Source organism: Haliaeetus albicilla, chromosome 11, assembly GCF_947461875.1.
Source record: "Haliaeetus albicilla chromosome 11, bHalAlb1.1, whole genome shotgun sequence".
In the NCBI taxonomy this organism is placed as follows: Eukaryota; Metazoa; Chordata; class Aves; order Accipitriformes; family Accipitridae; genus Haliaeetus; species Haliaeetus albicilla.
In genome coordinates this window covers 18551440-18578943 of record NC_091493.1, presented here as the reverse complement: position 1 = coordinate 18578943, position 27504 = coordinate 18551440, and the positions used below count along the sequence as shown (strand labels likewise).

The 27504-nt window shown below is 43.8% G+C and overlaps 1 protein-coding gene across 50 annotated transcripts in view; it reads right to left on the bottom strand.

Moving 5' to 3' along the window:
• Positions 1 to 27504, bottom strand: part of SORBS1 (sorbin and SH3 domain containing 1) — a 179322-nt gene that overhangs the window by 59112 nt on the left and 92706 nt on the right. For 14 of the 50 annotated variants that reach the window (XM_069796396.1, XM_069796388.1, XM_069796397.1 and 11 more), the window contains exons 1-9: positions 21534 to 21683; positions 12710 to 12765; positions 11401 to 11466; positions 9185 to 9280; positions 6068 to 6187; positions 4500 to 4526; positions 4209 to 4324; positions 1005 to 1814; positions 68 to 439 (exon numbers count right to left, since the gene is read on the bottom strand). In XM_069796396.1, the coding sequence (XP_069652497.1) occupies positions 68 to 439; positions 1005 to 1814; positions 4209 to 4324; positions 4500 to 4526; positions 6068 to 6187; positions 9185 to 9280; positions 11401 to 11466; positions 12710 to 12765; positions 21534 to 21565 (1695 nt within the window). In that variant the 5' untranslated portion in view covers positions 21566 to 21683. Of the gene's footprint in view, positions 1 to 67; positions 440 to 1004; positions 1815 to 4208; positions 4325 to 4499; positions 4527 to 6067; positions 6188 to 9184; positions 9281 to 11400; positions 11467 to 12709; positions 12766 to 16459; positions 16546 to 21533; positions 21685 to 27504 lie in introns of those variants that run through there. The other 36 variants (XM_069796415.1, XM_069796418.1, XM_069796417.1 and 33 more) reach the window with 18 other exon arrangements.

The following is a 27504-nucleotide window of genomic DNA, read 5'->3' as shown; positions in this document are numbered from 1 at the left end:
AGAAAGTAATTTTAATCTGGGAATACAAATTTAGGAAAAGGGCGAAGAGGGTACTTGGCAAGCTTACTGTATGTGAGATGACTCCAGTGATTTCAGGCTTCAAGCCCCTGCACAAAGCCCCCGTGACTGGAGGGACAAGTGAAGGTGGTGATGAGAAGAATGGCAGTTTCGGGTAAACTGAGGGTAATGTGCCAGATGTGGAGGGTGCTTGGTTATGGTGGCAACCCCTCTGGAGATGTGGGGGAATGAAATCGTCTAGAGTCGGAAAAGTCAAGGGTGAGCCAGGAGAACCAGTCTCAGGGAATACGGAGCCTTGCCCAAAAGGAACCAGAGGTGGTGGTGGAGTGCTGGAGCTGCCTTCTTGCTGTCTGTCTGGATTAACCTGGAGGAGTGGGACTACTATAACCCCAGGCTGAGCTGTGGTGGTGGCAGTGGCATCCTGTAGGAAACAAGGTGTTGTTATGCAACGGGGGAGATTGGTACTTGAGTCTAACGCAGCCATATAGTGTCATGCAAGGATGCACCCAAAATGATACGAAGCCCCAGCAGATTTTCTTTCCTTAGGGAGACTAGTTCTTCAGTCTTGTAGCCCTGGCCTCTATCAACACGCATGGTTTTTCACAAAAATCTTCCTTCCCCTCACCACTGCAGTTCCGTGCAGTGAGGCTAAATCAAACCACAGAACAGCTCTGCATTCACCATCACTTGAGAAACACTAACCATCACATTACAGAGTTTGCTGCTTTTACACCTCCCTAAAATAGAAAGATCCTTGCCAGCCCAACCCCCTACAATCACCATACACACACAAACACACAGATCAACGTTGTGGGGGGGCGCGCATAGGTTGTTAAGTATTATCAAGTAGAAGACCATGAGACTCTGGTGGCACAATGAATGCTCAGAAATTAGGTAGGAGGGGAATAAAGCATTAAGGAAACATTGTAATGAATTAAAGAACCATCTGCACGGCTGAAAGAAAAGGTTATGGAGAAAACATGTACCATGCTGCGTCCCATTGCCTTGTACGGTGGCTGTCGCTGCTGAGTAAGGTAAGGCTCTTTTCTCATCCTGTCCTCTGTGGCAGCTGTGCTCTGGGGCTCTAGCACTCTGTCCCTCACAGCTTGTGGAGGTGACGACTGAGTCCAGGAGGGTTGGCCCGCACCATAACTAACTGCGTCTTTACTGAGGACAATGTAAAAGTATGGCCTGGGAGGAATAGGAGGAGGAGGAGGAGGAGCAGGAAGAGACTTTCCAGTATCTGTTACAGAGGAAATAATGTTGGTGGCTGGTGCCTGAGTGAGCTCAGCGCTCAAACTGGTGCTGGCTGCTGGGTCATGTGCGGTGCCAGTGGAATTTTCAGACGTGGCTGAGCAAGTGCTGTTAGATAAACAAGCTACATATAGTTTGGTGACCTTTTTATCCGCCTTCGTCTCATGACTGGAATTCATTTCAGGCTTACTACTGGGATCTGCGCCGTCAGGGTTGCGTTGTATGGATGATGCATCTGACAAGGAGCAACTTTCCAAGAGTGGCTGCCCAGCATGCACCTCATCTTTGGGGCCTGAAGAGGGAGAATGCCCTGCTGGCAAGCCTTGCTTCCCACTGGGGATGGCCCCATAGGGGGTAGGTGATGAGAAATAACGCCATGCACTGGCATTTGGTGATGCACGCTGCATATAAGGCTTGGGTGCATTCAGGTACACGCAGTCCATGATGGGCACTGGCAACAGGTTGGGCACTTTAGTGCCAGTGGGAGGACGCCATGCAAAGCTTTCCTCTTTGGGAAGAGGAGGACGGGGAGGAGCAAGGGCCTGCCCATGCAGAGTCAAGAAGGAAAAGGAGAGAGGAAGCAGCACCAAATGAAAGGAAAAAGGAAGGAAAAAATGAATAAATTCAAAGAACGAATTCAGTCATTAGACTTGGGTTAAGCAGGTTTTAATACAGCAAGAACAAAAAGCAAATACAGTATCTGGAAGGTCAGTGCAGAAGTCACTCACATACATCATCTCATACATTCTTTCTTAGCACTGCTCACGGCAGCATGCAAACTTTACCCAGCTCTCAAGTCCCTGCCTACACATCCCTTTCTCTGGACTAAATAAATCTCAGTACTGTATTGTTTCGAGAAGCCTGCACAGCAACACCCACCATGCCCCTGGGAAAGCCTGAGTCAAGATTTAACATCCTAGCTAACTAAACCCAGGCTCATGCCTGTGTAACTAAATACTTCCCAGCACTGGGGACATTTGAATCTCAAAGTCAAATTCAGAGCTCTAGGCCATCTCTGCACATTAAGTGCACTGCTGAAAAATGAATGTTGTGAAGTTTCACCAGTGCTAATGAAAGCAGACATCATGTGAATACTACAGCCTGCCACAGCTGGCTAAGTAAAAAGTCAGCATTTCCTCCTTCTAAAAGCTAGCTCTTGAATTCTCTTCAGGATTTTTCCGTCCTAAAAATGCTTTCAGGAAGATGAGAACAATTAAAGTTTCTTGAGGAACTGAGTTCGTAAGAATTTGTCTCCAGAATCAAGATCACCAACAGAGAAATCCTGCTTCTAGTAAATAATAAAAAAATGCCTTCCTGTTTTTGGTACTTTGCAACATATAGGTTGCTAACTGCACAACTGCCTGCTGACTGCAACTCCAATTACAGTGAATTTATTCTGAAAGCCAAACTGTTTTGAAATAAAATAACTTAGCAATAGAGAGGCTTCGTTTTATTTACTACTTTGTTACCAGTAGTTGAAAACTATAAACCACTGAAAGGGAGAGAATTAAAACACCCACCTAGTGAACAGTAGCTCCCTGCATTCTTGCAAATTGACCCTCTGGAGAGTACGAAAGGAGGTTTTACACACACCCTGTTATCATACCCTTATGGGCAAAGGCTGACTAAACCAGTGCTAAAATGGTCAAAACCAGAATATGAAGATGCCTTAACAGCTTGCAACATTCAAATCTGAAAAAATACCTTCTTTAAAATTCATCCACATGTGACAGGTTGTGGCCAGCATCCATTCTTGTTACATGGATGTAGACCTAGAATAGCTTCATAAAATTACAGCTGCTGTCCTGAAATCTACTGTCCTCATGCTACCCCTCTTTCCACCCCTTCCCTGATGTGTAAGGTTGTGGAGAAGCGGGTTGGTAAGTGGCTCCTTCTGAAGGGCTTGTGCTTCTGGAACAGGCTCATTCCTTTTGATTCCTTAAGGACAGTAGTTTCAGTCTGGAGACTTCAGAGAGCCACAATATTTCACTAGGTTAGATGAAGCCTCACTTTGCCACTATGTAGTATTATCAGGAAATACTAATTCACCACCTGCAATTGCTGTTTCCATTTTCTTCCATTTCAGCTTAGTTGGACAGGAGTCCTTACTGAATTCTATAAGAAGTGCTATGTGCATTAGCGCTCTCTCTGTTCCTCAACAAGATCAATAACGGACTACAGGACAGCTGTAAGTATCAGGCAGTAAATGGGTCTCTCCTTTAGGGTGCTGCTCCTTCCTGTGCCTTCGAGTTGTGCTTTCTTCCGCTTTCACTTACAATTTCAGGAACAGTGTCTGTTCTGTGGCATTGCTATAGGTCCCTGATGATGGGAGCAGTCACCCTGATAGCAGACAAGGCTTTAAAGGGACACTGTCTCACAGAAGAAAGTGGTTTCTAATGAAGGGTTTCCTTATCAGCTTTCAGACTGCTTCTATGCAGACCAACCACCCAAAAGAAAAAGGATGAAGTTACACATCTCTTAACAATTGACTTCCAACACTTTACCTTCTGGTACAAATAACCTTTCCCTTGTTGGCTTGTATCAGTTAAAGTGTTAAAACTGAAAGGCATTTCCCCAATATCTTGTTCTTAATGTTGGGTGTAACTCTGCTTTCAGCCTGCAGCAACCTCTAAGAAACAGACCAACATAAAAGACAAAACAGTAGTAGATGACTATGTCACCTTTTTTCTTGCAAACGAATAGCATTGTCCTCCTCCTTCATCCACCAAGGAAACACTGTGGCATGCCTGAACACACGAGCTCCACAGCACTCTGCTGACATCAGTGTTGCCCCCATTTTAAAGGTAGGAAAAGCTGAGGCACAGCAACTTACCCAAGTCTGCGGCAAAGTCTGGAGTTCAACCCAGGACTCCTGACCACGAACCCAGTGCTTGAACCCAGAAGATCACCCTCAGGGTCACAGAAGAAAGGCTTACCTGTGGCTTGCTGTCTGAGGAAAGGTTCGGACGCACACTCCTATAACCCTTGGCAGCCAGAGAAGATGGTTGGGCATCCCCATTGGCATCACTGTTAGCTGACGACCTCCAATCATCTACAAGGGGAAGGAAAACTCATATCACAGAGGATTCCCTCCAGCTACAGGACAGGCAAAAGGAAAGGACTTTTTCTTCCTTTTTTTTTTTCTTTCTTTCTTTTTTCTCCAGGCAACAAGAAATAACTTCCAAGAAAGCAACAGAAGCAACAACATAAGCAGCCAATGTTTGTACCTGTTTCTGGGTTTTCTGGCTCCAGACCTAAGCATTTCACAGAAAGGAGGAAGAGAAGAGGTGGAGGATAGGCAGAGAGGAAAAGAAAGGGGAAAAAATAAACTGTTACATTTACAGAAAACATGTACCAACTGAAGTTGAGTTGAGCTACTTCATTTCACACATAAAACGTTTTCTGACAGGGCTGCGTAATTACCATAGAGACCAGCCCTAAACATGATGCCCTCCTTGTTTCTGACCTTTGTAAACACAAGGCAATTCATTCAGAGTACTGAAGAAACAATTGTTCATTGACATTCTTATTTCAGAGGCAAAAAGGCAGCCCAGCTAGCTACTTTCTAAAGCTGCAGCTTGATGTCCAGACACCACAAATCACTGGAAACGTATGGACCCCATATTCAGCCATGATGCAGGCTATGAAGACATGTCTATCCTTATCAACATCACTATGTATGATTAACTGAGATAAAGGACTGCCAACAAACAGATCAGGTTTTGCAGAGCAAGCGCGTGTGCACGAAGGGAATTATAAAATATGATGTTACTTTACAACCTAGTCCCTGCAGCTAGGTGCATTGGTCTCATCACCTATTTACCCACCTCCCACTGGGCTCCTCCCCACCCCTCTACCCGTTTTGCTGTTTAAGTTACATGCAAAAAGCTCTTCCGGCTCCAAAGTACATTTCATAAAGCAATTGAGAGAGTAACCAAAGGCAGTATTAATGAGCTGATTTCCATAGTAATGGGCTCATTGCCATTCAAGCCACTGGAAATTTATGAAGCCATCAACAGAAGGGAGAGAGGCAATGGTGGGGGGTAGGAGTGAAGAAACAGAGAATGGCAGGCATGAAAAGAGGGTAGGTCACAGGTGGAGCAGAATGGGAGGAGAAGACAGAGCAGAAAGCAGCACATTGGGGCTGGAATTAATGGAATTGCCCTTTGTCCAACAATACAGTCAGAAACGATGTATGCTTTGCTTTCAAGAGCAAGTGTGACCCCCCCTTCCCCCTTAACGGCATCTTGCCTTTGGGAGTTCATCCTCTCTGCCAGACCCACAACTCTAGCCAAGTTTGTTGTGCTTTGCCTGTCTCCTACAATTAAGTAATTACATGTCTGCTATTGAAAGATGGTAGAGCTCTGTGGCAACACTGTCTGGGACACTATCCCTGCTCCCTCAGCAACACAAGTGAATGCTACGGTGGCAGTAGCACTGCTCAGTCTCTTTCTGTTCCACCTCAGGCCTGCAATAAAAGGAGTTGACATGGGCCTGCCAGGGAAAAAAAAAAAAAAAAATTAAAAAAAAAATAAAATTGAGAGGCTTTGGTGCTCCTGACAGCAAAAGGGAGCTGTAAACAAACTTAAGCCAATGAGTGGTCATGAAACCTGCACTAGGAGAGAACAGGAGTCAGTCTCCTTCCACTGATCTGGTTCTTGCAAGAGGTTTCCAACTATGCTACGGGATTTAGGGCTTTAAATTGTAGCTAAAAAAAGTCATCCCAAGACCCTGGACTGACTTCTCTTGACGTTATTGTGAGTAACATATTCCAGTTAACATTCCACCCACTTACTTTCAGGTTGCTCACCATCCTGAGGACATGACAAAGTGATATTCTGATTCTCTTCATAGGCTGGAGATGCCCAGAGGGTCACAGCTCCTTTTCCGCTGCAGACTTTAGTGGGATCCATTTCTAGAGGAAATGCACATGCACAGAGGAGACACATGGAAACAGATGATACAAAGCTACTAGGAGCCATCAGAGCTCTATGGAGTGATTTTAGCATGGCTGCCTCCAGGTGAATCAATCTAGTAATGTTTATGCAGATGAAGATTAGCTCTGGATTTAAAGCATTGAGAAATCAAAGCAGTTTCATATTCAGGTGACTGATGAATGTAGAAGTAAGTTCTGAGTCAGTGTAACAGATCTAAGAAAGGAGGAAAAAAGGATGAGTGTTTGAACCAAATTTCACAGGTCCTTGTGCTTTATGTGGAGATATTGTACTAGCAAGGACATTCTACCATTACACCTTCTGTGGCTCTTCTATAGGGATGTCCCAGTGGTATAAAGCAACACAATTTGTGTGCTGAAGCTTTAAAAATGCCTTCTGTGCAGGACTGAAAGAAAAAAAAAAGTCTTCTGATTACTGGAGGATAAAATCTTGTAACTATGCTGAATATGATCTACAGGCAGGGCACTGCAAGCCACCTTCTTGCCATCTCCCCCCATTTTGTGGCAGTGTTTCACCTTTCCCAAAAACTAAACGGAGATTTAACATATACCTGTTCAGATCACCCTGTGAGCCAGACACTAGATCATGCCAGCGTTGCTGCTGAGGCCCCATTCAGCACAGCTTCTGTGCAGGCTTACTTTTGTGCATTTCAGTCCATGGATTTGGGTTTTTTTCCTCCTGTCACCCTATTAAGTAATAACAAACCAGTACTTCAAGGCTATCTTTCTACCCTTAAAATACTTCCGGAGAGTTGTTTCCTCTAAGGTACCTATAGAAACAATAAGCCTAAAGAGTCTCTTGCTTATCTAAGCTACTTCCACAGGAAAACACATCACCTCCCTTTCTCATGCACTATTACTGACCCTGCAGCTGCCATCAGACTTCAGTTTGACCTACCTAATCAGAGGTGTTAGTCCTACCATGACACTGCACAGGGAGCCTGAAGAGGTACTGAGCACCTGGTGTGTTACACAAATGACAACACTGTGATTTTTGTTTTTATGGGGTGAGGATCATGCTATCTCTGAACAGAGAAGGATGCAGCTCCTCTCTAGGAACTGTTATTATAATGCAAGTTATGCCTTCAGACTGGACAGAGGGGGCAAAGGCTGCTGCTTATTGCCCAGACAACCCATGTTTGTGCAGATCAATATTCCCTGGCTGACTTCAGTAAGGTAATGCCCCATTAAATCCACACGAGTACAGTGCCTACAGACCATGACACTGCCTCAGCTAGGGTTGCAAAACACACAAACCACAGCCAGGGTGGCCACGATATAGGGAAACATCAAAAGTACTAGATGGACAACAGCAGTAAGGGGAAAGATTCAATGAATGTCAAACACCTGGCTCACATTGAAAGACCTCTGTGCTGGCATCACCACAGTTCAAGCTTTTATGTGGGCTTCCAATGCTTTAGGGATGTCACAAAAAGCATAGCTTCAGATCCACATTTAGGACTGGAGAAAGGATGGAATAAGTAAGGAATCGGAGGATACTTTCCTACAGTCCAGCCTTTAGTTAGTTTAGGCAGCACTGAGGCAGCCTTTGTGAGAGGAAAGACTATCCACACAGACATATCAAATACTGCTCTAATCCTTAAATATACCACATTTGCACTCACACCACACAACTGATCATGCCTTAAGGTCACCCACATGCCTGGTGAAATAGAAGGTGATTTTTCTGCTTGATTTTTGCATGATACAGACAGGGTCAGGATTCCTTTTGCCGAGGAGTCCAGTTCTGGCTATCATTCCCATCCACACAGCACAACACGCAGCCTGAGGACTCTATGGACCCACTTTCAAACCAGAGGACAAAGGTTTAAGCTCTGGGACTCCAGTTTCAAGACTGCTGTAATTCTGAGGCATGGACACACTGTTGGGAGTTACCAGGCTCGATTTAGACATCTGCAAAGAGTGCAGGGCAGCTCTTCTCCTATGCTCCTCCACCTAGATTCCCTTCACAGGCACTGGAGAGAAATGGAAACAGAGTTCAACATGCCATAAATGTCTCCATCATATTGGAGGAGAATCAAATTTGGGAATCAAAGCACTTTTTTATTTTCATACAACACATTAAACCTGTATACTGAATCAAAAGAATAAGAATCAGAAAAAAATAGTTCTGAACTCAAAAAAATTAAAGTGTTTTGAAAAGGTGTGAAAATAAAATATTGTCAGACTATTTCAGTGTGGGAGAGGAAGACAAGTACCTGAAATGTTGAATTCCCTCACAATTTAGGTGAAATGACAGAAAACAAAAATCTGAATCTCTCAGTACAGAAATCCAGCAGATGGTAATAAACATGACATTAGCACTGCACTAGTCTAACAGAACACATGTGACAGATTAGGAGAGAGAAGAAGTATCAACTAGTCTGACTGTCCAAATCCAGCAAAGTACAAAAATAATCTTGTACTTTTAGTGGGAAAACATGTGCTTGGGTAGGCGGTGACAGACAGCCTAACATCCTTATTTATCCATATAAAGATTCTGTAACGTCAGTGCATGTACAGAAAAACAAACCCATCCCACCAATGCTGAACTATGCTTGAACCTGTAAAATACCATCTCTGACATCCATTTACTTTCATAAATACTAAAGATACATGGGAAACATTCTTTGGTTCATCAGGAGTTTGGTTCAAAATGAGGCTGTAATAACAATATTATTCATAATCAGGCATTAGTAGGAGAGCTTACAATGATCCCAGACTCAAGTAGACACAATTATGTCTGCAGAGGAGCACCATAATTGAGAACAGTGTATTGTGCCATCAAGAGCTAACTTTATTGTGAACTGATGAAATCTACAGCTCTGGAAACAGTGAGAAGAGGATGAAGCTGAAAACTAGCCAAAGTGCATGGGTGAAGCGGGGAAAGGCAGGGCTAGGGGAGAGAGAGAATGATGGCCAACTAATGCATGGCAGGGGAAGGAAGGAAGAAGATACCTGTAGGCAGCACTAGGTGAGGAGAACTTTTCACTTTCTTCACAGGGATTATTTTAACGGCAGAAATAGAGCGTGTACATAAAGGGACGTCAACAGCTGCAAACACAAAAGTGTAAATGGCACATCCAAAAAGGGAAGAACAGAGTTTGGGAAGCATGCCACAAAATTTTCTAATGTACTTGGAGACACAATAGCAGGAAATTTCAAATACAGAAGCAGTCCGGAGAGCAGCGATGCAACCGTTAAAAATATCCCTTCATTCGCCCTAACTCAGGACATGTCTGATTTATGCAGCATACAGAACTGCTTACTGAATTGACTAACTGCTGACTGCCACTATGCTGCAGGCAAAAAAGAATCTGGAAGCATTAGTTTTTAGAAGCCATCAAAAAATTTTAGTGTAATCATTTAGCTGAGATAGACCACATGCAAAATTAAAATGTTAAGTTAACATTAATATGGCTCCATTAAAACAAAATAAAGTGGAAAAAAAGGGACTGAAAGGTTGAGAGAGGAACATTAAACCAGCCACATTACATGAATTCTGTATTTTATGGGACATATTTTACAAGTTCAGCAACAGAAGGAAATGAAACATGAAATAATCTTGAAAATCGTCTCATGCCAAAGGGTAGCATCAAAATACCCATTTCATAAAAAAATCCATCCATTTAAACAGTAAATTGAAGAGATTTCTACTGGACTCCATCAGCTAGCACACTAATTACACTAGATGTAGTAACGTAGGGGAAAACCGTATGTAGCACTGTGCAAAATTCTAGCAATTGTACAAAACTGTCCAAACCAGCTGGTACTTCCTCTGTCTGACTCTGTATTGCAGCTAATGTGAAACTTTTTTTTTTTTTTTTTTTAAAAAAAGGGGTGGGGGGTGGGGTGGTAAAAAAGGCAAAGGCAAAACTACTCAGAGGTGAATCTCAACCGTATCTGCCAAGATAAACATCTTGTAAATCATGGCTCCACCAGAATACCTTGAGTTGTCCTCTTGATTTCTGCAGAGCCAGGATTTTCTCCTTTAAAACCTATTAGCTTTCTGCATGTATTAACTGGAAAATACTAGGTGCCTCCTCACATTCCACGCCATCTCTCTCAGGCCTGCAAAATCAGGAATAAGAGGAACCATATTTCTAATACTTTACACACCAATACTGAACACTGGGCCAGCTTGAGGGAAGCACTGACATCGGGGTGGTGTGTACACCCCCCCTTGTGGCAGATCTTTCTGGTCCCTGGCAAAACTGGAAAGCACAGATTTCACCAACCTAGAAAAAGGCTCTCAAGCAAAAGGATGGTGGAAGAGCTTGATAGAATTTTTTCAAAGCTCATAAAATCATTAGTTTTTAATTTGATGTGATTGTTTTAAGTTTGTGTGGGGGTTTTTTTTATATATATATAAAAGAGGAACCCAAATCAAACCCTGTTCTCCATGCTTCTCCCTGAGCACTGGAGACCCTGTGAATACAATAGATCCCAAATCCAAATAGCCTGAGGCTTAGGAAAGAACCCTAATTCTGTTCTGCTCTGTAACTGACTCAATTCATCCATCTATAATGCAGTCAAAATACTAACCACTATAAAAAGGCATCAAAGGAAAAGAAAGGAAATTAAACCAGCAGAAAACCAACTCATACAACCACATACTTTCACCCTGCCAAAACACACACCGTCACTATACAAAACTGAATTCTATAAAGCACACTGCAAATGTGCTGATGTTAACAGAGGGACTGGTTTGTTTAGAGAAGTTTGGGTTTTAAATCGTTGTTGCTAATGACAGATTTTTTTTTTTTATTACTTCAATGGTTAGTTCCTGTCCTTTAATCCTGAGCTCAAACCTTCACCTCCCACTGAAGTTAACAGCATTCAGACATGGGCACCCACAAACCCATGCTGTCTAAACACAATAAGATATTGATTCACAGGTGCTTACAAGTAGTGCACAGCTTTCCTCAAAACAGCACTAAAAATATACAAAGAGGCAAATCCAGCCTGCCACCTTTAAGAGACAAAGAACACTTGTTGAGCTAAGAAATGCTGCTGCTGCTGGCATGGTGCAGCACAAGGCTTTTCTTGTATCAGTTGCCAAGCAAACTAAATTTGGAAATGCCTGCTGTAGTGAATGTCTGGGGAAATCAACCACATCACGCAGCTGACATGCAGGGGGAGCTGAAGAGATGTTTCTGAAGCTCTTAACCCACCTTTTTCTTGTCCATTGCTGCTCAGCCCGTTGACAACAGTTTTTGTAGCATCGATTTTTTCGTGTTCTGTTAGATAAGTGAAGCAGCGGATTACTTCTGGGTTAAAACCTCTGCAACTGAATTTAACCTCTGACTATGAGGGGATGCCATGGGTCAGCACTATTTGATTCATGAGCTAGGAAGTATTCCTACTACCTCAGGAGATGTTACTTGGAGACACAAATTTCCCTTGGGTGACACCCCTGTTTCTCCCTTCCCTTTGCCTACCTAGATCACAGCATTTTTTAAACAGGCACTGTCTCTGTATATGCATATGGTATCCAGCTCAGTGATGAGATTTTCAAGAGAGATTTTTCAAGTCTGTAATGTCCTCAGCTAACATGAATAAAACTGGAATTCAGAGAAGCACAGAAGATAGTGCTAGAAAGGACCTCCAAGGGGCATCTAAAGCCATATTCCTTCCTGACCTATGGCAGAAACAAATCTGCCTCTGTCACTGCTGACAAGTGTTTGCCTAACGAGTTCTTAAAAACTTCCAGCAACACTCTAAAGCAACCTGTTCCAGTGCTTCACAACCTGGAAGCTTGTCAATGCTTAAGCCAAATTCCCAGCTCATGTTTTTCAGACCCTGATTAGTCTCCTAGCCTTCCTTTGGACTCTCTCCAAATGGTTCACATTTTTCTCAAAATGTGGTGCTAAAAACTGGACATGATAGTCTAGCTGATACTTGATAAAGTGCTAAAATCAAGTTGGAATATTATTCCACAGGTCCTACATATGGCACTTAGGTATGGCATCTGCTTTGTTTTTCACTCTGATTTAGCCGGCTACCCAGCCAAGCCGAGAAGCTTTCCTCTTCCCAACCAGACCACATTTCCCGGTCCCTCATTTTTCTTTGTGCAGCTGATTTTTTTCCTAACCAGATGTCAAATTTGCATTCACCCCTATTAAAACATACAAAATTCTTTTAGATAATTTTTTCAGGTAATCAATAATTTTGAATTCTTGTATTCCAAAGTGAAAGAAGCTAAACTGACCTACACCAGTTTAAGATGTTTCTATTCGTTTTTTGAGCATTATGGGCCAAGTTGAAAGAACAAACATGAAGCCAGGACACTTTTTCCTAAGAAGCCGTGCCGCTGTGTCTCAATAGTCAGATACCTTGAGCTTTCAAGGGCTTTGACTCTTTCTGGGAGGCAGAAGAGGAGTCAAAAAAAAGAAAGAGTAATTGCATCAGAAACAGACAGGAATATTTCTACTAATAAAAAGGAATGCCAACAACGGCAAGTGAAAATCAACACAGACTTACCAGAGCTCATTGTGGTGGAGGGACTTGCCTTTTTCACTTCTGGATTTTGTTTATGTCTGTTTAAAGTGAAAGGCAGAATGGTTACGTTACATTTCATGTTTGCCCAGACAGCACTGGACATGATGCTGAACATTCATTACACAAGTCAAGGTAATAGTCACAGTTTCTTCAAAAAATTTAGTTTCAAAACCCAAATGGATTTATGTCAACCACCAGTTACGTTTTTTGCTGATAATTATCAGAAATCAAAGAGCATTTCCACCCAATATAGGTACTACTTTCAGACTTCAAGACTAATCCTCAACATTAAATTGCAAGATACTGATTAAAGCCTAAGAGTCTATATATGGCAAAGTGCAAATCTGGCTAGCTTCTAATATATAAAACGTGCATCACCATTAAGAAAAAATAAAGATATCTCAGGGAGACTAAAAGCTTTAAGCTAAGACTCTCAACTTAGACCATTGCCAGATTTCAAGGTGATCTGTTGCTCAGATCAAAGCCAGTCTGGTCTCTCCTTTGAAAGATGTTACAATACAGAAGATATATACTTGTCGAAACGCACATTAACTTCTGCACCAATCATTTGCTGCAGTGCCACTGGTATTTTCAGGATCAGACTCCAGTAAATGAAACTTTACAATTAGTGGCTTTAATCCTCTTGGGACCAAAGGCAGTGAAATTACCAACCCAAGAGAAAAACTACCAGATGGGGACCAGAGCAGAAAAAAGTCAATTTTCATGGTCATGACAGTCTAGGGAGGACAACTGTGGGGCCTCTTCGTACCCAGTGCCCAATCCTGTAGGGGCTTGGTATCTGCAGCAAACAAACAGGTTTCAATGTCACACCACAGATGTTTGTTTGAACAGTCAAAGAGCCACATTGCTATGTAACAAGTCCATGTTTGCCAAGATCTCTCAACTCTCTAAAGGTCCTAGCTTGAATTACAAACCCTTTAATTTTGTGTTCCAATCTTACCACCACCACCAAAAGTTAGTGCCAAAGAGACCAAGATCAAGTGTAACTCCAGCCAATTAATGGCTTCCATGACATGAATAGTAGTAGGTATCTGAAGCTGTGAAATCATGCATAAACAAAGACCCTAATCTGTGAAGTATAGGGAAAAATTGCTCAGAGAAACAAGAAACTAAACAAGAGAGTTGGAGATACTTGTTTTCCTGTTACATGAACTGGAGGCAGCAGTGGGACATTGTAAGAGGTGGAAATTGCCTTCAGGGAATTGAATTTGCGCTCTTGCCTCAGGTGTCCCCATTCTTAACTAGCATTTGTTTCGTACCAGCCAGGATATAATAAGCATGTTCAACAGATACTCAAAAGGAAAGAAAAGAAAATTCAACAAGCAAATATACTAACAGATCTGTCTGTAAAACCAGCCAATATCTGGGCTCTCCAGCATGCCACCCTAGCAACAGCTGCCAACACTTAAGTATTTAAATATTTTCTTCATTAAAATATGCACATAAGATATACACCATGGGTTGGTGAAGGCTCAGCAGGATGCAGCCTAACTCCAAACTGATCCCAGTAAAATACAGTGTGAAGTGGAGGGTGCAGTCTAAAACTAGTCAACAACAAAAGCTGAGCCCAACTTAAAGGTCTGCTGCCTGACTGTGCCTGCCTGTACAGTATCTGCTTTTTGTTTCTGCCATTTCATATTAACAGAAAGTACCCTGAAATAGTAACAGTTGACACAGCCTGAAAATTTAGACAAATGTACTTAATAATAATAATAATGGTCTTTCTGATCTCCATACATCTCAGTTACAGAAAGATGCCTTAGTTCAAGCAAAGCAGAAAGAAACAGGCTAAAATAATAGGCTATCCAGGCTAAGGAGGTTTGTAGCAGTATCATGCTCTTCTACATATGGAAAACTGTTACGAGTTAAAGTCACTGGATAAATACGAGTCCTGCCATAGGGCAGGGAGAAAAAACTACAAGAAGGGGCAGTACTGCAGTAAGTACTCAGCTTTAGGATTAAAGCCATTCTGAAGCTGAGGACATTGCTGGTACCCAGAAGTTTTGACTCAGTACTGGCCCTCTCCATAGGCTTCATGCAAGTCAACAGGAAATTTCTTCCACTCCAAGCATCCCCAAAAGGTTGCATGCTTTCCTCTGGTATACGAGATAAAAAAGGCTGGGGAAGGAAAAAAAAACAAACCCAAAACAATCTAGCATATTACCTTTTCAGGAGAGGAAAGGGGAAATACTAGCTCACGTGCCTTGGCAAAGGCAGGGTCCACCGCTACTGCAATCCCAGAGCGACACAGGTCCCCTTCCACAACGGCAGCATCCAAGTAATTAAACTTGTGACCCCATGCTTTATACCTTTTAAACTGTCCCATGTCTCTTTAGAAACAGTGACATCACAACTGCCATAGAACTCCGATTTCAGTGATGGTTTTTTGATTCAAGAGTCTTGACATTGCTTAGTGTGAAGCACTGGCCTTCATTGCATTGAGAAAAACATTAAGGCAAGAATTCACACCAAAAAAAAGCACAATTATTTGGCCTTAAAAGAACAAATTTTCACATGAAGTGATTTGAGGTTAAAAATAAAGTGATAATTATAAGAAGTAAGTTTGCTAAAATTAAATGGAGGAGGTGTACAAACTCATTAGAACTACATCTAGAAAAATGACTTTTCCACATATCCCCACACTTACTAGCAATTACAGAATTCAATTAAAATAAGAAGCATTCAGCATTCACTTAATGTGAAATTAATCAACATTATTCAAGCACTGAAACAAACACATACTTAATGCAGGTTCCCATACACAGAATGGATTCAGTGTGCTCAGGAAGAGCATAACCAATCCTGAGCACCTGGGTTGGTGTAACTCCAGAAACTCCACTTAAAAGTTGATTTTGACTAGTTGAGGATCTGCACACAGATTTGCTGCATGCAGGTAGAAATAACTGCTGTTTAGATTGAGGAAATTATGGTGCACTTTTGCAGTTGAGAACATGCTTCAGTGCCTTTCTGCATTGGGGCTAGAGAGTTATTCTACCTGCCTCCCATATGCTTAACCCAAACCACACACTGAAGTCCTATTAGGCCTATCTTAGGCCTAAGACTGCTCTTGGGATCAGATACCTGGTCCAGCCAGACAGCACATCTGGCTCCACAGCCCCAGTCTAGCCAAGTGTTGCCCTCTGTAACACTTGGGAAGGTACATGCTGCAAGTCAGTGTGCCGTTGAGTGTTTGGATGGTACATCCTTAGAGCAGTCCCCGACACAATGGCCAGACGTGCTGTCTGTGGGCTGTGGGAGCAGATGGATCTGGAAACATTTGCTGCTGCCAGCTCCCCTCGAGAGCTTCCTGTAGAGATGGCCAAGCCATTCCTGTAGACACACACGCAAGCACTCACTGCAGCACTTCAGAAGGGAGCCTTTCAAAGGGAACCAAAACCAAGATCCCTCGTGTCAATATTAAAAACAGAAAAACTGGTACTGCCAGATCTGACATGACATAACATGACACTCCAGAACCCCCCTGTGTCTCCTTACAGCTCCCTGCTCTAAGCCAGCTAGCCAGTGTCTCCTTGCCAGACTGGAATTCATGCCTTTCCTGAAATGTGACAGACAATAGCAACAAAAGCTTCAAAGCTACAGACATTCAATGAAAGGTAATTAATTCCTCAGAGCATAAGCCAGCAGCGGTAACCCTGAACATGCCAATGTCCATACATAACATCCACCAACTCTTTGCCAGCTTGGTCATACCTCTAGACAGATGTTTAATGCTTCCTTCCTCCCCTTCACTCCCAGTACATTTCTTCCAAGGCTGCAGCTCCTTCCCTACTTGGTGTGGAAAAGAGAGCAGTGCATTTAGAAGCCTATTTAGGAGGAATGCAGATAAGTGGCAACTCCTTCTGCACAGCATGTCTCTGGATTATCTCACATGCTCTAAACGTTTGAGTACTCCCCCTACAACGGCAGGGGGTAACAAACAGCTCATTAATAGTTCCAAGCAAGGACACACACTCACTGGTATCTCAGCTAAGAGTCGCAGGCAGTGGTTATTTTTGGTGGTCTAATGTGCTTGTGGGGAAAAGTAATTTCCTTTCGTTTCTTCTCTTGTTATTATTGACAGCTCTGATGACTCACACAGGATTTTAAAACAATTGCTAAACATGAGATGAGCATTCAAAATTTATTGGGCAGGTCCTTTATATTCCCGAGATTTGGAGTCCTGCTTTACCTTCTCAGGTCTGAATTTTTTACATTTTCAAAGTTGTCTTTCCATATACAAGAGCTTTAGGTGTTTTGTGACTGGACTTAAATGAAAAATCAAATTCTTATTTGTATTAGTATAATCTAGGAGTTGAGGCTTTTAAAAAATGGTATGCTTTCAGATTTCAGGGATGATCAGCAATCACAAAACTTATTTTCACTTGGTCAGGTCTCACACATCACAGACAGCACTCATTTGTTTAGTCCCTGGCTCAGACCCTTTCTCACATTGCCACCAACGTTCCTGACCCAGATGCTCTGCTCAACCAGTCATGCCATGCCAGCAATGTGGAGTCCCAAATCTGGGAAGTGGGCAAAGACTGTAGCCTATGCCTCCTGCCAGGTGGTTCCTCTGCTCAAACGAACTTGATGCAAAGAACATCTCCTCCGTACTTCTCACTTTGTATTACAAAGTGTGGCAAGAAAAAATAAGTAGAACTGTATGATGGCAGCTCCAGGTTAACCCAGGCAATCAGCTCTTTCTCCAAGTATCATTATTCTCTTATCCTGAAATACTGAGAAAAATATGTTGCCCGTCATTTTTATTTTAAGGGTTAAAGAACATCCTGTTATTCCTTCAGAAAACATTATGCTCCTAAGAATAAATGTCATGAAAAGACTATGAATAACCAAGCAGTGCACACAGAAGAATCATACCAATTCTGCACAAGACAACAGCCTCCCCATGCTCTTCAGCGAGTGTTAAGACAGCAGAGAGGGAGCAGTGAAAGCTCACTAAATGAAACAAATGGCAGCATAGAACACAAGCTTGGATAAGGTGTTCTTATAAATACCTGAAGTTACAGCTGTTAGAATAAATGAACATAGCACATTTCATATGCAGTATCACTGCTTTTTTTTTTTTTTTTTAAATGGTGCATGTTTGTTTCCTTCCTAATGGGCAAAATTAAGTTTTCTGGGGCAAGTGTGCCAGTTTTTGTGCAATTTAAGAGGATTGTGACCCTCTTAATACTAAAAGTCAAATAGGAAATGTAAATTAGGAGATGTGGCTTTAAGAACTCAGAGATGCTTTTGAACCAAGTCATCTTACAGTCATCAACTTCAGAGTAAACAAAGTTTAGCTGCAACCTGAGTTAACTCAGTTCAAGGTCACCACTTTTGGAGCAGGGGGCAGAAAAGGATCTCCTGGGTCATCAGGCCTACTCCCATGCTATTGCAGGCAACTGTGTCATACAGTCCTGTGCAAGGACGTTTCACGTTCCAGCTTAAAACTGGTAAGGTTTCCTGCCTCCACTGCTGCTCCTGGAAGCCTGCTCCAGAACTCATTCCTCTTATGGCTTGAAAGCTGTTTCTGATTTGCAACCTAAATTTAATTCATGAAGAGCTACAGCTAAATTGTTTTGCACCAACACGATTTTTCTCTTTAAGCAGCTCTTCCCCCTTGCGCTCACCCCCATTCATACATTTTTAGAAAGCGATTGCACCTCTGGGTCTTCATTTTGTAAGCCTGTAAACAAGCATTTCCAAAGCAATTGGTCTGCATGTTGTCACCCATCTCATTAAATTCTGGCAAATAGCGGAAGATTGTAAAAGGCTGGCAGTCCAAAGTCTAAACTCTACTTAATGTCACAGAACTGGAGAGCGAAGCCTACAGCTGACACGCCCAACAGCTGAAAAGCAAGGTTTACAAGGTAAATCAGCTTTTTTGTCCGTTCTAATTCTGGCCTGTCTACTAAAACCAATTCTACAGTCAGTGCTAGCACAAATAATGATTTGATGTCTACAGGGACCTCCCTGCAAAGAAATAGACTGCAATAATTTCACATCAGCCACTGAACCTTCATTAAGTGACAATGAGTTATACCTGCAGGGTTGTGGGGATGAAAGGTGGTTCCTCCCTGAGCCATCAACCTCCTGCTCCGCTACAGACACATGGCTTAGAAAACAGCCGACCAGAGGGTTGTTTGGCACAGAGCAGACAGAAGAGTAACTTGGCATGCAGTGCATCACCAGTTCCCTCTGGATAAGTTAACTACTCATAGCAGTAGCCATACAGCCAAAAACATTTCTTCTCATGACAATAGATTTTAAATACACTGTAACTGGCCTTTGACTTCCTCCTGCATCTGTCATGACTGTCCTCTGGTTTTTGTATTTGATGGCTGAAATGATGGCGACAGTAGCTGTGGCCCATGTATCATTCATTTCTGCTAAAGAAACAAATGCCTTTGTGCCACACCCATACGCCCAAGCAGTTCACATGAACATTTTAAAACTTTGGAAAGAAAAATTAAAATTTATAGGACATTTAAAATAAAATCTCATATTCATCTTAGCACGAGACACAAGGCACAGCATTTGAGAGCAGGAGAAGCTGAGATCTCTGCTCAGATTTATCTGTGATATGTATGCTAACACCTCATAGATGGAAGCATTTCACAAACAAACTGATGTACATCCTATACAAGGGAGCTCACTGGGCACAGCTCTGAGGCTGCCAGCTCCAGAGGGAGAGCTGTAAATGATTTAACAGCATACCACAACCTAAGACCATTCAGGACACGTAACTCAACTGAGACTCGTACAGGAATTTGGGCAGGGAGCACGCATCTACTAAAATTGGGATTTATTTACAGTTAAGGGATAATTAATTCAATGACACCAGATTTACCTTTTTGAAAAACAGAAATCTTTCAGACGATCTGCAATGACTGCACCTAGCCAAGAGGATGGTGGTTTTATACTTCAGCTGGAAGAAATAGAAGATTCGTTGAGTTCAAGCTGTTGTGAGACTACTTGTAAGAGCTGTGCAGCTGGGGTGCCCTGCTTACCGCACTTAACTCTCTGTACACCTCTGATATGGGGCCACTTGTGCCTCTGGAGAACAATTGCTGTAAATAAACAGACCCAAATTCCAGAAGCCCTAATTACGTATAACAATGGATGCATTCAGCTGACTGCAGGATTGAGGGACACAAACACTACATTGCGTTTACTAGAGTGAATGGCATTCTATAAATACAATCAATTAGATCATCTAAACAACATCCAGCAGCTTCTCTTGCGTGATTTTGTATAACAAAGACTACAAAGGCTGTCTTCACCTCTGTCACACACTCTCAAACAGTGAAGTAGTAAATAAGAGGAAGTTGCATTAAGTAGAAATACTAATTAGAGATTGACTAGTGTCACAAGTTCAAATCCAGATTACAAACATTTCACAAAAATTAGGGTAGAGAGAAGATTCTGATGCACCTCTGACATATAAACCAGATACTTTAATGCTACAGACCACGTTATACCATCCCAGACACATCCCGAGATTCCTAGCTGTGTAAGGCAGAGGAATTGCATAGGCATTAATAAGTGCTCACTGTGGCAACCACACCAAACAATTTTTATTTATGACCTCTGCTAGCACTAGCTGTTTTGAAGCTCTGCACAAACACTCACTAAGCAACAGCTAACACTTTTCAAGGTATATAGGTGATTCTTATTTTACACAGAGATGGAAGATTCGTGCCTTTATTCTATGGAACATCTGAAATCAGCTGAGCTGGCACAGTGTAACAAGGTGCACATATCAGTCTTGCAGTTAGCTTTTTATAGTTTCAGAATAAGCAAAACCACTTTGAGAGTTAGTCTCTTTTCCATGCAACTGCAATAACCTCCAGGGAACCACATAAAGCTAAGTCTAGCCAACACGTATGGGGAGCCAGGCATACAATACTTCCAACACACCTTTGACAAGCCTAGGGATGCAAGTTGAAATTAGACAGGGTCATTTTCCTTGGCCTTTGCCAGCCTGGAGGGATTGCTACACTAGAAAAATTGCCAGGGAACTGATTCATCTACCTGAATATCATGCACAAAAAGGTCCCAGCAGAACTCAGAAGGCTGGTCACTGTCAAACATCCAAGGCCAGACAGCAAACCCATGCCTGCCAGGGAATTCAGGCTGGAGTGCTAGCTTGCTAGCCTCATTGGACTGCGCTGCCTCTAAAGTCACCTACACACTGGAATGAACACAGCGACTACCCCTCTACTCAGTACTGAGAATGTTCTGAGAAAACCAAACTGCTGGGTTAAGCAACAGTTTGACATCCAAAGTGTCTCCAGAAGTAGCAGAAAGTTACATTCCAGAAGCCAGTCTTCATCTTCACTTCCCTCTGACTCCTCCACCCCCAGGTGACCAAATTCACATATTGCTGAGAACTCCACATCCGTTCTCATCATTTTCATTTTGGCAACTGCCTCAGAATCAGCATTCAGGAACTACTTTCAATCCTTCCTTCCCATAAAAATAGGTATGAGAAAGATCCAGTCACTAGGGTAAGGAGGCAAGGATCTGCCCATTTCCCTTAATAAGAACACAAACCCATGTAATCAATACCTTGATACCTCCCCTCTTTTCAAGCAGCAACTGGAAATATCTATCCAAATGAAAGCAGCAATCTGAAAAATCAGTGTGTACCGCCCCAACAGACCTACTCACTCAGTGCATAGGCCAGTACCATGTAAAGTCCTGGGAGTTCACCCCACATCAGCTCTAGGAGGACTAGCTTTGACTAACTGTGGTTGAAAAAACATACCAGTATCCTTACCTTGATTCAGACTTTTCAGTTAATGGTGCCATTTTCCGAGTCCCTTGATTTCACTCCATAAAAGGCATGAAAGAGTTAAGGAAACCTTTCACTGTGCTGCCCAGTCACTTGGCTGCTGAGGTGTAACAAGAAATTTGTGGAGGCATCTCCCTATCTCTCTCTGGCACCCTTAAATATTGTGCTCCTCCTACTGCTGTGCTTTAATTAGCCAGCTGGTTCTTAGTCACCCCATGCTGTCACTAGGCTTGCTCACCATCAGCCACCCCCACCCACCCTGCCTGCCTGTCACTCCCCTGCCACTGTCATCATGAAAGACACTGACTCCTCCTGCAGCTCTGGATCTGGGGAAAGGAAAGAAAGAAAGTTTGGAGGTGACACTCCATGGTAGCATAGGTATGGGATGCACTTCAGAAGGGAAGTGACAGGCAGACCTTGAAGAAACATTAAAGTACAGGGAAAGTACTTGAAAAAGCACCTTTTTTTTTTTTTTTTTTTTACCAGGCAGCACCTGCTTGTCAAGGAACGAATATTTTCATCAGCACTGGACACAGCAGATCCTATTTCAATGGGGAGGAGCTGAACAGGTAGCTAATGTTTCTGCACTTGGCAGCTGAGATTTGTAGCATAAATACCTGACATGACACAAAGGGAAACTAACTGCTTACATGGCTATTACAAATTATATGCCCACTCCATGGGCATCATAACAGGCATCAAAGGAGCTTTCTAAGCCACAAGCTGTACTAGGGTGTCCCTAACACAGTGCAGCCTGGCTCCCCTTTAGACAGCCTAAGACTCACACTGGAGTGGAGGTGGTGCCAGCTTTTAGGAGAGTGAGGGTACACTCACATCCCCAGGCCTGGGCAGCCTGTTGGTTAGGAAGGTGAGTAGCAGCACAGGATCATAGACTGGTTTGGGTTGGAAGGGACCTTAAAGATCATCTAGTTCCAACCCCCTGCCATGGGCAGGGACACCTTCCACTAGACCAGGTTGCCCAAAGCCCCATCCAACCTGGCCTTAAACACTTCCAGGGATGGGGCATCCACAACTTCTCTGGGCAACCTGTTCTAGTGTCTCACCACCCTCACAGTAAAGAATATTTTCCTAATGTCTAATCTGAAGCTACCCTCTTTCAGTTTAAAACCATTACCCCTCATCCTATCACTACACTCCCTGATAAAGAGTCCCTCCCCGTCTTTCCTATAGGCCCCCTTTAAGTACTGGAATGGCGCTATACGGTCTCCCCAGAGCCTTCTCTTCTCCAGGCTGAACAACCCCAACTCTCTCAGCCTGTCCTCATAGGGGAGGTGCTCCAGACCCCGATTATCTTCGTGGCCCTCCTCTGGGTGTGCACCAACAGGTCCATGTCTATCCTTCTTATGCTGGGGACCCCAGAGCTGAACACACAGTACTCCAGGTGGGGCCCAACAAGAACAGAGTAGAGGGGAAGAAGCACCTCCCTTGACCTGCTAGCCACACTTCTTTTGACGCAGCCCAAGATACGATTGCCTTTCTGGGCTGCAAGCACACATTGCTGGCTCATATTCAGTTTGTCATCCACTAATACCACCAAGTCCTTCTCAGCACAGCTGCTCTCAATCCACCCATCACCCAGGCTCTATTTCTGCTTGGGATTGCCCCAACCCATGTGCAGGACCCTGCACTTGTCCTTGTTGAACTTCTTGAGGTTCCCATGGGCCCGCCTCTCGAGGCTGTCAAGGTCCCTCTGGATGGCATCCCTCCCCTCCAGCATGTTGACCGCACCACACAGCTTGGTGCTGTCAGCAAACTTGCTGAGGGTGCACTCAATCTCACTATCCATGTCACCAACAAAGATGTTAAACAGCACCGGTCCCAGTACCAACCCCTGAGGAACACCACTTGTCACCTGTCTCCACTTGGACAGTGAGCCATTGACTGCAACTCTTTGAGTGCAACCATCCAGCCAATTCCTTATCCACTGAGCGGTTCATCCATCGAATCCACATCTCTCCAATTTAGAGACAAGGATGTCATGCAGGACAGTGTCAAATGCTTTGCACAAGTCCAAGTAGATGATGTCAGTTGCTCTTCCCTTAACCACCAACGCTGTAACCCCATCATAAAAGGCCACCAAATTTTTCAGGCATGAACATGGCTTACTGAAGCCATGTTGGCTGTCACCAATGACTTCCTTATTTTCCACGTGCCTTAGCATAGTTTCCAGGAGGATCCACTCCACGATGTTGCAGGCACAGAGGTGAGACTGACTGGCCTGTAGATCCCCAGGTCTTCCTTTTTTTCCTTTTTAAAAATGGGGGTTGTTCCCCTTTTCCAGTCAGTGGGAACCTCCCCAGATTGCCACGACTTCTCAAATATGACGGATAGTGCCTTAGCAACTTCATTTGCTAGTTCCCTCAGGACCCATGGGTGCATCTCATCAGCTCCCATGGACTTGTGCACCTTCAGGTTCCTTAGGTGGTCTCAAACCTGATGATCTCCTACAATGGGCAGTTCTTCGTTCTCCCAGTCCCTACCTTTGCCTTCTGCGACTCAGGCAGAGTGGCTGGAGCACTTGGCGGTGAAGACTGAGGCAGAAAAGTCATGGAGTACCTCAGCTTTCTCCATGTCCGAGGTAACCAGGTCTCCCATTTCCTTCTAGAGAGGGCCCACATTTTCCCTAGTCTTCCTTTTATCACCGATGTACCTACAGAATCTTTTCTTGTTGCCCTTGACATCCCTGGCCAGATTTAATTCTAGCAGGGCTTTAGCTTTCCTAACCTGATCCCTGGCTGCTCAGACAATTCCTCTGTATTCCTCCGAGGCTACCTGTCCTTGCTTCCACCCTCTGTAGGCTTCCTTTTTGTGTTTTGAGTTTGTTCAGGAGCAACTTCATCCACATCGGAGTCCTGGCATTTTTGCCTGGCTTTCTCCTTGTTGGAATGCATCACTCCTGAGCTTAGAGGAAGTGTTCCTTGAATATTAACCAACTTTCTTGGACCTCTCTTCCCTCCACAGCTGTATCCCATGGTACCATACCAAGCAGATCCCTGAAGAGGCCAAAGTCTGCTCTCCTGAAGTCCAGGGTAGCAAGCTTGCTGTGTGCCCTCCTTGCTGCCCTAAGGATCTTGAACTCCACCATTTCATGGTCACTGCAGCCAAGGCCGCCCTTGAGCTTCACATTACCCACCAGCCCCTTCTTGCTGGTGAGAACAAGGTCCCGCATAGCACCTCTCCTCATTGGCTCCTCTACCACTTGGAGAGGGAAGTTATCATCAACACATTCCAGGAACCTCCTGGATTGCTTATGCCCTGCTGTGTTGCCCCTCCAACAGGTATCGGGGTGGTTGAAGTCCCCCACAAGGACAGGGGCTTGTGAGGCTGCTCATATCTGTCTATAGAGGGCCTCATCTGCTCAGTCTCCCTGGTCAGGTGGCCTGCAGCAGACCCCAACTATAATGTCACCTGTCCCTGCCCTCCCTTTAATCCTGACCCACAGGCTCTCAGTCAGCTCCTCATCCATTCCCAGGTGGAGCTCCATGCACTCCAGCTGGTCACTGACATAAGAGGGTGTCCTGGTTTCAGCTGGGATAGAGTTAACTGTCTTCCTAGTAGCTGGTATGGTGCTATGTTTTGAGTTCAGTATGCAAAGAATGTTGATAACACTGATGTTTCCAGTTGTTGCTAAGTAGTGTTTAGACTAAAGTCAAGGATTTTTCAGCTTCTCATGCCCAGCCAGCGAGAAAGCTGGAGGGGCACAAGAAGCTGGAAGGGGACACAGCCAGGGCAGCTGACCCAAACTGGCCAAAGGGATATTCCATACCATGTGACGCCACATCTAGTGTATAAACTGGGAGGAGTGGGGGTGGGGGATCAACGCTCAGGGACTAGCTGGGTGTCGATTGGCAGGTGGTGAACAATTGCACTGCGCATCATTTGTACATTCCAATCCTTTTATTACTACTGTTGTCATTTTATTAGTGTTATCATTATTAGTTTCTTCTGTTCTATCAAACCATTCTTACCTCAACCCACGAGTTTTACTTGTTTTCCTGATTTTCTCCCCCATCCCACTGGGTGTGGGGGGAGTGAGTGAGCGGCTGCGTGGTGCTTAGTTGCTGGCTGGGGTTAAACCACGACAGAGGGTGACACCCCCTCCTCAGCTCCCCTGCCTGCCCTTCCTAAAGAGCCTGCATCCTCCCAACACTACAGTCATAGAAGCCTTCCCACCACATCTCCACGATGCCAATAAGACATAGCCCTACAAGCATGCACACACCTCTAACTCCTCTTGTTTATTCCCCACAGTATGTGCATTTGCATGGAGGCATTTAAGTTGGGCCCCTGATGAAGCTGACTTACTGCCTGGAGTGGCTGGAATTCCTTTGTGCTGCTCTTCTTCAGGTACTCTCCTGCTGACCTGTGATTCTTCTCCAGGCTCTGGGTATCTATTGCTGGCACTGGCATCAACCTGGTAGGAGTGGGATGGATTAAGGTTCCCTTCCCTTGGCAACTTTTGTTTAAAGCCCTCTTCACCAGTTTGGCAAGCCTATGACCAAAGATGCTCTTCCCCTTCTCTGACAGATGGACCCTGTCAGCCCACAGTAGACCAGGTTTCTCAAAGCGAGTCCCACAGTCTAAGTAGCTGAACCCCTGGCTGTAGCACCAGTCCCATAACCATTTGCCAATTCACTCTTCCTTCCATAGTGAATGTCTACAGAACAAACAACTAGGACCAAGACTTCCTGAAATCAGACCTTGGAGGTTGGTTCATGCAAGACCAAGTGGTAGCTTAATAGTGGAAATAATCTGAAGGAGACCCTCAAGTCTCTTGGTACTGTCCTTTGTCACCAGACCACAGCAATGAGTGCACCAAGCACTGCTGGCTTTCATGACTGACACTCTAGAGTGTCTGTCTGCAGCCTGTCTCTGGATTTTGATTCCTAAAATATGCATGTACAGGCATTGATCTGCTGCCAGATTCACAGATTGAAAAAAGGTACTGAAAATTACTGCAAGGCAAGCATCTCGGCATTCAAATAAGATCTAGAAAGCAATAGAGATGGCAAGAGTCGCTCATTGCAGAAGGGCATAGAGCAAAGGTTACTGTGTGGGTCAATGATTACTCTAACTTCAGATTCTTTCAGTAAAATGTTAGTGAAAGACACATAACAACGGTCTCCAAATACCTACACACACAAACCCATATTGATGCACTGTGAAATGCTGACTGAGGTTCTGTCAGCAACACAAGCTTTCCCTTTTCCTTACCAATACACCTTTTAGCATCCCAATACTTACCTCCCACCAAATGAATCATTTAATTGTTAGCCAATATAGGCACAGTTCTGACTTGGTATATTGGCTAAGAGGCCAGAAGAGGTTGGAAAATGCTGCTCTATCTTACTTCATTTAAGCCCAATCCCATACCTCAGTGTTAACATGCCACTGGTAGTTCTAATTAGAGTAAACAAAGGGTCCCCCGAGCCCACATTTACTACCATGTCCCAAAAGACGAATGCTGGGGAGCTTGTACCTGAGGTTTTGGTTTCATTTACCCCAGGAGATATCAGAGGCTATTTGCAACATTCAGGTCTGGATCTAGGTTTAGACTCCAGGTGCTTTAAAAGTCAGGTGTATTTGGTTTGGGTGGAAGAGGAAGAGGGTTATTTCAGACATATCAACAGTCAGAAGAAAGGATGATGGAAAACAGTATGTTTTGAATGGTCATAGCCTACTGTCCTCTCTGGAAAAAAACAAAACAAAAAACCCCCAAACCCAAACATCCCCCCCCCCATGTTGTTCTCAAAAACAAACCAGGAAAGCCAACAACATTGTCCAAAGTAAGCGGCGCAGTCACCACCAGCTCCAATTACTTGAAACATACTTGTTTATACAACAGGATGCAACAGGAGACCTCCCTCACCACCCAAAGATAACCTCCTTGATATCCTTCAAGTCTGTTGTGGAACCTGGACCACATGAGAGTGTA